Genomic DNA, 12855 nt, shown 5'->3' with positions numbered 1-12855 from the left:
TTTTGCAAAATAATTTTACACTGTTTAAAATTACTTTTTGTAATTTTTTTTAATTAAGTCAATAGCATAAATTTTCTTCTTCCATAAACTGTCAGAAGTCTTACTGTAACCTCATAATTTTCTGACTTATAGGGCCGGTTGTTCGAACGCTAATCAAGAAGTTAATTATAATCAATCAGTTTATTGTAATCAATTTTCTTGATGGGAATCAATCGAGACATCAAAAATACATGTAAAACACTAACCATTCATTGATTGTAGGTAAAGCAGTAATTAAAATATAGCCGCAGCTGTTAAATTATTAAACATTGCTTATTATTATTATTGATTTGTAAGTAAAAAGAAGAAATTAACATCAGAAAGAGTTTAATTATGGTTTATTTTAGATTAAAACCAAAATAATAAAATAAATCAGTAAAAAATGTCAACATAACCTCAAAATGTGACATCTGTCAGAAGTACGCTTAATCAAATGTAATTGTAATTAAATAGTTGATAATGATCATTTTTGATTAGCGTTCGAACAACTGGCCCTTAGTGTTGCAAAAAAAAAATTTGGGATAAACAAATTAAATAACTTTTAAACTATTTGACCAATTGCTTTGAAATTTAAAATATAATTTAAGTACCAGAAGTCTCAGCAATTCGTGTAATAAGAAGGTTCTAAGTTAATTTTTACATAAGTTATGAATATTTATAAAAACTCAAAATTTATGATTTATTTTGCAATTTTCGAAGCAACCAATAAGGATAGACATATTCAACGAACGCCATATTGAAATTTTTTAGACGATTTATGAGTTTCTTACTCTCAAATTTGTTTAAAATGCTTAATTTTTTGGTTATAGACAAGAAAAGCGAAAATTTACCGTTTTTTGATCTTCATTTGTTTATAACTATGTATATCATCAAAATCGGCTGCAGGAAACATAAAGGTTATTAATATAGATGTCCATACGACTCAAAAAATTTGGTTTCGGTCTGGAGGGGGATGTGTCACGAGAAAAATCTTATTTCTCTGGACTAATGATTAGCTATTTTAATTTTATAGTAAAAACAGTTCCAGAAAAATATTGTATATGTAAATACAGCAGGCGCGGATACAGGGGGGGGGGTCAACGGGTCCATGGACCCCCTATTGTATTTAGTATATTAAACTATCTCTTAAATACTACAAAATTTCATTTGCATATTTCAACTGGTATTAGAGCAATAAATAAATCGTCAGTTTGTAAGAAAAAATTCAACATCCCGTATCTCGGAAACGAAACATTTGCGGACCTACGTTTATAAAGCAAACTGTCATTATTTTTTCATGCAGAAGTACCCGTTAAAGTTTGTCGCACTTATTTAGAAACACCCTGTATTGATGAAGAACATGTCTATTTCACCCGGTATACAATGAAAATTTACCTGTTTAGCAACAATATTTTTTTTATTTAGCTAATGCCTTGACAACTAATGGCCATTGGTATGGTAGGTACGGTTAATTTTTGCGGTCATGTACCTAGTGTCATGTGTAGTGTGTGTGTTGATTAAGTGTCTTGTTACTTTGCAAAGTCGACGTCATTGTCTTTGCAAAGAGACGCTAATTAATAATAAACTATTTTCATTTATTAATTTATAATAAACGAAAAATTTCTGACCCTGGTGAGATTCGAACTCACGACCATTCGGACCTTTCGATCCAAAGGTAGGCGCTCTTACCACTGAGCCACAGAGGGGAGCAACAATTATTACAGCGTTACTGTTAAATATTCAGGCTATAACATATTGTAAAAATCACTTAAATCGGCCAACAGGTTTAGGAAATACGAGGCATCAAAAATGACCAAATTTTTAAGTGGGCGGATTTCTATGCACGCAAGTTTATATTATATAGGCATATATGCAAACATATTTTAAACTGAAATTGCTGTTAATTCCCGATAGAAATACTAAATAAAATAGTACAGGTAAAAAAGCAAAGAAAAATAATTTTTTAAAGTTTAATGAACTTAGTGGAGAAAAAACATAAAACAAGATTTTAAAATTTAATCATTTAATAAATAAGCAAAAAATATTAGTACAATATATTTGTGAAATTAGATTTTGATAACGTTTAACGTTAAAAAAATACGGTGTGTCTTCCACCTGATGGTGGTTCATGGGGGATGGGAGGTTCAAATAAACGAGTTGTCAGAGGGGGTAGGACTTTAAATTAAAAGAATCATTTTTGCCCTACCAAATGTGTTGACTACTAATATACAGTGTGGGCCCAAGAAAACAGTTCACCTCGATATTGAGCAGTATTCATTCCATTTTAAGGAAATGACGAAACAGGTCGATTTTTGATCTAAGGGGGACTCATTTTTACGGTAAATACACCTGTCATTTGTCAACCCCCTCTCTTCCACTTCTCCCACCCCTTATTTTTAAATAGGGAATAGGGGTCGTGTGCTAGCTCATTTGAAAGGTTATTCAATTCTCTATTCAGTAATATAAACATTAACATAATTATTTATACAGGGTGCCCAAGAATTTTTTTTTAATTAAATTAATTGCCATAAAAAGAAGAATGTACAGTTGAGTCCACGAGTCTTTACCCGTGCATCAACATTTAAAGCATACGAAATAATTCGATGATAAGTCGGAAATTGAAATTTACTAAACGCAACAGCAAGTGACAGTAAGTAGCTACTGCTCCTATTACGGGTTAAAATTTGAGTTATCAAATATATGTTTTATCTCGCCAGGTATTAATGACGCACGGGTAAAGACTCGTGGACTCAACTGTATGTAATTTATTTAATTCAAAATACATTCTATTGCTGTCACAAAACAGAAAAAAATGTTTTTTTATAAATAAACATTGTTTTACGCTTAATTTCAATGTTCAAGCTGCTATTCATCTGCCTCTTGGTAGGTTGAATATTGAATTTAAGCAACAAACAATGTTTACTTAAAAATAAACATTTTTTTCTTTCTGTCAGCAGTAGAATGTATTTTGAGTTACATAAATTACATACATTCTTCTTTTTGTGTCAGTTAATTTAATGCAAAATAATTTTTCTTGCACACCCTGTATAAATAATTGTCAATATTAATATTACTGAATAGAGAATTGAATAACGTTTCAAATGAGCTAGCACACGACCCCTATTCCATATTTAAAAATAAGGGGTGCGGGAAGTGGCAGGGAGGGGTTTGACAAATGACAGATGTATGTACCATAAACATGTATCTCCTTAGATCAAAAATCGACCTGTTTCGTCATTTCCTTAAAATCTAATAAATACTGCCAACTATCGAGGTGGACTGTTTTCTTTGGCCTACTCTGTATAGTAAAGAAATATTATTAGGGCCACTATAGTATGCGGTCTAGCGTAGCGTTTCTGCTACAGCTTGCGGTCTACCTGTGCGGATAAACAACATCATAATCTTTTCTCAGAAGGGTTTGCACACAATAATGAAAGGCAGGAAAGGCAGGTACGTAAAATTTTTGTTGCTAAGTACTACTAAGTAGTACCTAATAAACATTTTCAGGAATGTACAATAAACTTATTTCTTTACTATTAAATAATTATCTATATATCACTATAATCTTCTTGGCTAGGGTGCCTGCATGACTTTTTTAAGCTAGAATGATTGACTGCCTTTCTCTCTTAAATGAAGGTGTTGAATTTTTAAAAATATAATATTTAAAAAAAGGAAAAATCTTAAATTTCTCCTTTAATAATAATTAGACTGTATCATGTTGTAAATAATTAGGTTACATATAATTCTTTTTTAATTTTATTAATAGTATATTATTCAACGAGCATGTAATGATGGCTATTACTCACGATGATGAAGTTTGTGACACGAGCCGTAGGCGAGTGTCGTAATTCAGCAGAGTGAGTAATAGCCATTACATGCGAGTAGAATACTATACTTTTGCTACGACTTTTTTTATTTTAATTAGTAAAAAATTTAATTATCAACTACTCGAGATTTAAATTATAATAATTTACAGAAATACCTAAATGCTATTTACCCCTAATACGTGGCTGAATAATTGGTTGCCTACTATTACTAAATTCTTATTTATTGTAAAAATACAACTAGAAATAGTCAACATAAGTTCTAATCGTTTCCGAAAAATTATAAGCTTAAATTTGTACCTACTGTCAGTGAATCTAATAAATAGGAAATGGCTGTTGTCGGTGGACGTATTTCATAATATATAGTTATAATGTATATTTACATTTAACTATATATAATATAATAATATATAACTATACATAATATGTTATAACATATTTAACACAATATAACTTGAAAAACAAACACAATATTAATTATAAATTCCAATTAACATAAACAAAATGCGCTAATGTCACTGTCACTAAATAAAATGATAAACGTCAAAATTTTTAGTAAACAAGATATAAACGTACAAAATATACTGACATTGTTACAGTTAAAATTCCTTCAAAAATTTTTCGAAGTTAATTATTGGTATAAATTACAATAATTATTGTATTAAATAAACAAGTTTAAGTAATTTTATTTGCAGTTTATATACGATTAATATTAAAAGTGGCATGCGACACTTGAATCTTCAGCCCGTGAGTAATGACCCGTGAGTAACTTCAGCCCGTGAGTAATGAATTATTACTCACGGGTACAGTAATGGGTGCTATTATCTATGAAAAAATAGCGAATAATGAGCATGTTATTAAACGGTCGTAGAAAAAATATTTTATTGTATTATAATGTGCAGAACCTTCACCAGTTGGTAAATTGAATCTTGTTCTTCACACAAAACGGGAACCAGCTGCTGTAGTGGTTAATTACGAAGACTACGATTATCTTTGTCGGGTCGAAGTATGGTGTGAATCGGAGTTGATATGAATAATAAACGGTGAGGTAATTATTTTATTTTGTAACACAAACACTATTTACAATGACTGTATAGCCCGGTTATAGATAAATGAGAAATTTAAAGCGATAGACCAATTGGTGTACACATGGTAATACCATTTGTACACCAATTGGTCTATCGCTTTAAATTTCTCATTTATATATAACCGGGCAATACAATACTTATTATTCCTGAGTTTAGGGAGCGTTCAAGTATTACGTAACGCGATTTTTGAAGATAGTAAGAGGAGTAACAAAAATAAGTAATAACCCCAAAAACGCACGGCATGGTGGACAAAAGACTTGCAAAAAATAGTACAAGAAAAGAAACAACTGTGGAAAAAATACTTAACAGACAGAAAGCAAGAAAGCTATGACAAGTACAAAGAGAAAAGAACATAAGTTAAACAGATGGTTAAAAATAACAAAGACAGAACGTGGGTAGAATTTGGAAATAAATTAACGGAAGCATTTGGTGAAAACCAGAAATTGTTCTACAACACACTTAGACCATGAGAAAACCAAAACCAAATACATTGAAAAACGTGAAGGATAAGAATGGAATCATACTCACAGAAGAGAATGAGATTATGGAGAGGTGGAGAGAATACTTTGAAGAACTCTTGGAAGTGGAACAAGTAGAAGGAAATAAGTTAGAACAAAACAAAAATCAACACACCCCACAAGAGCAACAGGAACAGATAGAAAATATAACACAAAAAGAATTAACAAATGCAATCAACAAAATCAAGCTGGGAAAAGCACAAGGACATGACGATATAACTGCAGAAATGGTCAAATATATGAATGAAGAAAGACAACAAGAATTATTAAACATCATGAACCAAGCTAAGAAAGAAAAGAAAGTACCACTAGACTGGCAGATAGGCATTATAACACCATTGTATAAAAAAGGAGATAGCAAAGAATGCTCAAACTATAGAGGAATAACACTAGGAAGCACAGTAGGAAAACTTTATGCTAGTATACTAGAAAACATGCTAAGAGAAAAACTAGAGAACACCTTTGAGAAGAGCCAGAGTGGTTTCAGAAAAGAAAGAGGGACGAATGATCAGATTTTCATAATCAGACAAATAATAGAAAAAGCTCTTAAAACAGAAAAAGAAATACATGCATGTTTCATAGATATGGAAAAAGCTTTCGACAGAATTAAAAGAGAAGATATTTGGAAAATACTAGACAAGAGAAAAATTAAACAAGGTCTAATAGGATGCATCCAGAGTTTATATGAAAAAACGAAAAGCTATGTAAGGACAAGAAATGAAAAATCAAAAGTATTCGACAGCAACATTGGATTAAAACAGGGTTGTGTCCTGAGTCCACTACTCTTTAACCTAGTACTAGATGACGTAATAAAAAACTGTAAACATAAATGGAGAAAATATAATGTAGGATATTGGAAGTTGAGAATGATACAAATGACAGAACTATGCTACGCAGACGACCTCGTGATCATTGGGGAGTCAGAAAAACAATTACAAGAAAATATAAACATATTGTATGAAGAGCTAAAAATCAGAAACATGAAAATAAACAAAGAAAAATCAAAAACAATGATAATTGGAAGACAAAACGGAAAACACAAAATAGAAGTAGATGGCCAGCAACTTGAACAGGTAGACAGATATAAGTATTTGGGGGTAATCATAAGCCGGAATGGAAAATTAGAAGATGAGATAAATGAAAGAATTGGAAAGACTGGTAAGCTGTACAATAGTATTAAGAGTAACTTTTTAAAAAAGAAAGAAATACCTAAGAATATAAAAACCGAAATAGTAAAAAAGATTGTGAAACCCACTCTAACCTATGCCTGTGAATCTTGGGCATTAACAAAAAGGCAAAAGAATAGACTAATAAGCACAGAAATGAGATTTTTGAGAACAATCGAGGGAAAAACAAGGAAAGATAAAATTAGAAATCAAACCTTTAGACAAAATCTGAACATACACCCAGTTACAACAACAATCGAACAAGGACAACTTAGATGGCTCGGACATGTACTGAGAAGAGGAGAAGAAAAAATAGTAAAACGGATATATGAAGCGAGAGATATGGGAAGAAAGAAGAGATGACGACCAAGAAAGACGTGGACAGAAGAAGTGAGGGAAGCGGCCGACAAAAGAGGAATAAAATGGGAGGAAACAAAAGCATTGACCATGGATAGAAGGAAATGGAAGGAAATGTGGAAGAAAACGACGGAGAACCTAACTCCGTAACAACTCACACCGAAAGGTAGACGAGTTCTGGATTAAGTAAGTAAGTTCAAGTATTACCTAACGCGATTTTTGAAGATTTTTGACCCCCTCTTCCCCCCTACGTAACGCACTGTAATGGGCGTTTAACTATTACGTAACGCAATTTTTGAAGATTTTTGACCCCCCCCCCCCAATCTGCGTTACTTAATACTAGTACAAAACATACATACATTTTTTGCTGTGTACTGAGAATTGTAAGTAAAGTGAATCGCGATTATGAGTGTCAAGCGTATACATGATAATAAAAGAGAAATGAATAATTCGCGCGATAACCGTGTAATATTTACAATGAGAAATGTGAACCGTGAATTAAGACTGCTTGACACTCGGGAGACTACATTCTAAGCTAAGCTGTACTAAACGCGTCGTGATCAACTGTGCGACTGGCTGGCCTGGTAACTAATTGAGACTGAGCTGACTGAGAAGCATAAGAATTCGGCTTCTTTAGACCTTTACTTACAACGTGGGGGAAAATCAATTAACCTTTGTGCGTGTCTAATTTAAATTTTAGAGTAAATAAATCTTTTAGGGCGGTTTAGTACCACGAAGTGCTTTTAATAGTTTGACGAACACGAAAATGCAATAGCGAGACTGAGATTGTTTCTACTCCTGAGCGGTATTAAGCCGTAGGGTATAAATTGCTTTTGTGAATGCTGAAAATGTGCGAGAAAGAAAAATAATAGAGATTAGTGGAATAGAGATTATTAGGCGTAAAGGATTCCAAGTTAAAAAAGTTTGCGACAGACAACGGAAATATAGTATTACTTTAATGACTTTTCTCATATTCGATTTGATTGGAAACTACAAGAGACAGATGGCCCAACATGTACATTTAAGAAGTATACCCCATTACACGAATATACGACTGTGTTGGATTATTTCGACAACGAATATTTTATTGTGCAAAATATGAAGAACGAAAATAAATTGCAAATTACATTGCTGTTTATTGGAATAATTATTAGAGCCATTTAATTTCGTGCTTCTTATGTTGCACACTGAAATATTCGTTGTCGCGATAATCCAAAACAGACGTATGTTGGTGGAATGAATCATAGTAAAAATTTGGATAAATTATACAGTGCTAGTCAAAAGTCCCCCCTTGTTTGTATCTTTTGAACGGTTATACCTATAATAGTCAAATTTGGAGGGAGGAAATAAACGGACGTAAGCTTCTTAACTAGTCATGACAGGTGACGTAATAGTGACAGATGACGTTACAGAGCCACTGTGACCGATGATTTTAAATGGGACCTTATGGCAAGTGATACCTCGTTTGAAAGGTATTCAAAATACCTATTCTGTCATACTAATTTTTGTGGGTTTTAGTTGATTTTAATTTTGGTGAATAAATTAAATAAATATAATATTGTAGTTTCGCATTTAATTATAAAAATTCAAATGTCCGCCTATGGTTTTTTGTCAAAAAAGTTGACGTTTTTCAATTCTCTAGTAGTTTTTACGTCAATGTCAACCTTTTTGACAAGTAATCATATGGGGAATTTTGAATTTTTATTAATTAAATGTGAAACTACAATTTTATATTTATTTCATTTATTCATCAAAATCAGCTTAAACTCAAACAAAATTAGTACCTATGACTGAATAGGTATTTTCAATACCTTTCAAACGAGGTATCGCTTGCTATAAGGTCCCATTTAAAATTATCTGTCACAGTCGTCAGTCGTAAAGTCGTCTGTCATAATTACGTCACCTGTCATGACTAGTTAAGAAGCTTACGTCCGTTTATTTCCACCTAGATCTGGATCCCGCGTATGAAAAAAAATTTGATTAATAGCAAGCTGAAAATTTGTTAATAGCATAAGGGTGTCTAGTCGGATAAACTTTGATATATGGGAACACTGGAACAGGGGCAGTTTTAATTGTGGAACAGGTTAAAAATTTGGAACGGTCAGACCACGAAAACGGCACATTTATTTTGTCCTGACAGAATAGACTTAAAAATTCCCCGAACAGAGATTAAACTCTCATGCAAAAATCCGACTGCTATTTATCACCTGTTATAATTTTTGTCATTTGACAGATTCTACATGTTCCACTCATTGAAACGCCCATTTAGTGATAAACAGAAGTCTGATTTTTGCATGAGAGTTTAATCTCTGTTCGGAGAGTTGTCTGTTTTGTCGGACAAAATACATGTGCCGTTTTCGTGGTCTGACCGTTCCAAATTTTTATCCTTTTCCACAATTAAAACTTCCCCTGTTCCAGTGTTCCAATATATCAAAGTTTATCCGACTAGGCACCCTTAAGCTATTAACAAATTTTCAGCTTGCTATTAATCAACTTTTTTTTCATACGCGGGATCCAGACCTATCCCTCCAAATTTCACTATTATAGGTATAAACGTTCAAAAGATACGAGGGGGGTACGTACTTTTGACTAGCACTGTATATTGAGATCGTCTAAACAAAAAATTATAATTATCGATATGTTACAAGGTTGTAACATATAATAAATATTTCTTTCTACAAGAGTTTTTTGCATTTGAATATTTTGCGCAAATCCTTCAGGAATTTTTAGATTCCGATTACGGTACACCGTAGAGCTATATGTACAGGTAGATCGAATCCTCGGGGTAGACCGTACACTACAGTAGCACGTAGCACCAAATTATTATATCTACATGAAAGAATGGCGTTTCGGAAGTTTTTAATTCTCATTTCTGTTTAAATATAAGCCATTGTTAATTTTAACTATTCGTCAAATTCTTTAAAATAATACCAAATTATACATCAATTATGTATACAACTTATACCAAAAGCGCGGTAAAATACAATCCGAAAACCAAAAACAACAAAAAACATGAACCTGTATACTATGACATAATGATAGCCCACATAAAGATCAAAAAATTGGTTCGGTAATGCAGTAGTTAATAACAAAAATCTTGTAAATAAGTCACCAGTGAGTCGATAAATTTCCGAAAATAACACTGCTTATTGATAAAACTTTAAATTAATAAAAAATATTTAAAAAATAAATCAGAAAGAATATTTTTAATAAAGGCCGATTAGATTTAGAATTTTTCGATCATTGTTCATGTTATTTATCGCGTAAACATAAAACATAAATACTATCAGTTGACATGTGTTACAAGCAACACTTGTTAGCTTATTAGTGACAAAGGACAAACATTAAGCTTTCACCCCCACCTACCTGTAATTCTCCAATCGTTGCCATCTTGCTAATCACGTGACTGCCTCCGTTACTTGTCACCGTGTGATGCGCGGCTTCCTCGTCAACGGCGGAATTGTTCAGCCGGGACGAGAAGCAGAGAGAACCGAAACAGACGCGCATATATCGGCCTCAAGTGACTTGGTTCGCGATTTCCCCCTCGAACCACTCCTGGAATCTTGCCAAAAACGTGCTCCTGGGTCGGCGCTTCGATACAGGAAGATTAGCGAGAGTAATTATTATCTGAAAGCAAAAACAAAACATATACAATATACAGACTGCCAGAAAACTACTCTTAATTTAACATAGTCTATGTTGTGTGGCCGTTCTCGGATGAAACATTTTCTGATTCGTATTACTTGCAAATTCCTGTTCAAAAATGCCCCCTTAAAACAAATCAGAACAGAAGGGTACCGGGCGAAATTTTTGGGCAGAAACTGTTTAAACAATTTTTTAAAACTAACACCTTTTTTGCTCCTCAAAATATTTTCAGGTTTTTTGGGCCAATTCAAAACAAAAAAGGCTGTTCCTTTTTCTCAAAAGTTGATAGTTTTTGAGTTATAAGCGATTGAAAATCTGAAAATTTCGAAAATACGCGTTTTCCGGGCTTGAAAACTCATATCTGAATTATTATTTTTGAGGTACCATGTGCCTAAATTGAAGTTTAAACAATCAATTTCAATATTCTGAAGAGTAATCGGGGCTTATTTCAATTTAGACCGTTGTTCTTTTATAATTGTTAATTATGCGTGTCTACTTGACATTTAAGTCGATGCGCCGCGCGGCCGCTCGTCACGTCACACTATAATATTACGATTGGCGTAGTCAATTAGCACATTGGCAATAATTAATTGAATGAATAAATAAATTATTAAACAAAATGTTAATAATAAAATACATTAAGGTACTAGTACACTTTAGAAGACAAAAATATTAATTTTTTTCAAGAATTTTTTTCCCAGAACCTTTATTAAAAATGCACATAAAACTTTTTACAAATTAATATCTAACTCTTAGAGAGTACAAAAGCTATATCTTTTTTCATTTATGCACGTACACTAATATTGTAGAGGGCGCAAAAGTCGAGGCCTCGAAAAATGATGGCGGACAGTTAATCTCAGGATTGGGATATCTGAAACAAAAAATCGTACGGCATTTGAAAAAGGAAGGCTTCTTACTAGGGGAGTGCATTTAGATTTTCACTTCGGAAAAAATCAAACAAGATAAAACTTTCTGTAATTTCATTAAGAAATGTTTAATAAACAACATATCAAAAAGTTCTACTCGAGAAGTGGGTGCTTCATTTTTTATTAAACAAATGAACAGCGAAGTTAGATATTTTTTTAAATAACTCCGAAAATATAATTTTTAGAAAAAAACTGACTTGACCATTGAAAAATTCAGAAAATTTTACAAAAAAAACCTTATATAAAGATTTTTCTAAAATTAAATCTCTAGCTTCTGTAATTTTTTATTTATAACGCTAAAGTCACCCTTCTCACATACATTGGCGCACTGTAAACTAGCGTTGGAAGAAGTGCACGGTTGAGTTTTTTTAATGTAATTCTTTAACCCTTAACTACAGAGATCCGGTACTTTTTACCGGCGGGCATTTCCAAAATGTGGATTTCATGGTAACCTCACGACTTACAAGTTCATGTGTCTCTGTACCTCTCGGGTAGTTTGTGTAACAATGCTAGTCAAAGCGTGTAGTGTGTATTGTCCATATTTTCTTTTCTAGCACACATCAAAAATCTTAACCGGTAAAAATTACCGGATGTCTGTGTTAAGTAAGTATTTTTATATGAGTACTATATTTGCAAATCTGAAATGTTCATATTATTTTTTTATGTTTTTAGGAAAAAAGTAAAGAAATGGACTGCGGAAGTCATCCTGAACCTTCAATGAAGGTTAAATTTGACGATAAAAATTTTGAGGCCACTTTGCAAAAATGGAATTGCCATTTAATTCTGTGATAATTTTACCCCTTGCAGATTTTTTCTCATGGATGTAAAAATTTTTGTAAATGCTATTTTATGTTTCCTTTGTGATTCTATGTTACGTTTATTTGTTAAAAAGAAGTCTAAATTTTTGTTCATAGCATTTATGGCCGTTTGTCTCAATAGACGAAAAATGTTACCAAAATTCTGGTTTAATAGATAATTCTTCAAAAATCTTGTATTATATTCACTCATTTTACCATGTTTTCCCATATCTAGAGACTCCAGAAAAACTCATAATGCAAATTTTTTTGTTTTTTATTATTAACTTTAAATTTTGACCCTATTTTATAATGACCGGTAAAAAATACCGGGGATCTGCAATTACGTGCTAATATTGGGATGTCTGTAGTTAAGGGTTAACTAATGGATCAAAAGAAATTTTACAAATTGGACATGAAAGAAGATCAAATAAGCTATCTTATGGTTGTAATAAAAAGAAATAAAATGTATGGACATAAGTACGGTGTGGGCGGAAAGTGAGCCTTACATGAATTTTG

General features: G+C 32.4%; 1 protein-coding gene across 1 annotated transcript in view; it reads right to left on the bottom strand.

The window, feature by feature from the left end:
• LOC114330751 (cGMP-dependent protein kinase, isozyme 2 forms cD4/T1/T3A/T3B) overlaps nucleotides 1–12855 on the bottom strand; it is a 1273893-nt gene that overhangs the window by 1073946 nt on the left and 187092 nt on the right. Inside the window, exon 3 of the mRNA XM_050655748.1 lies at nucleotides 10338–10598. Coding sequence (XP_050511705.1) covers nucleotides 10338–10478 — 141 coding nt within the window. The 5' untranslated portion in view covers nucleotides 10479–10598. The remainder of the gene's footprint in view (nucleotides 1–10337; nucleotides 10599–12855) is intronic.

Source organism: Diabrotica virgifera, chromosome 7 (assembly GCF_917563875.1).
Source record: "Diabrotica virgifera virgifera chromosome 7, PGI_DIABVI_V3a".
NCBI classification, from domain to species: Eukaryota; Metazoa; Arthropoda; class Insecta; order Coleoptera; family Chrysomelidae; genus Diabrotica; species Diabrotica virgifera.
Note: the sequence above shows the minus strand (reverse complement) of the source record. Positions and strands in the feature narration are given on the sequence as shown.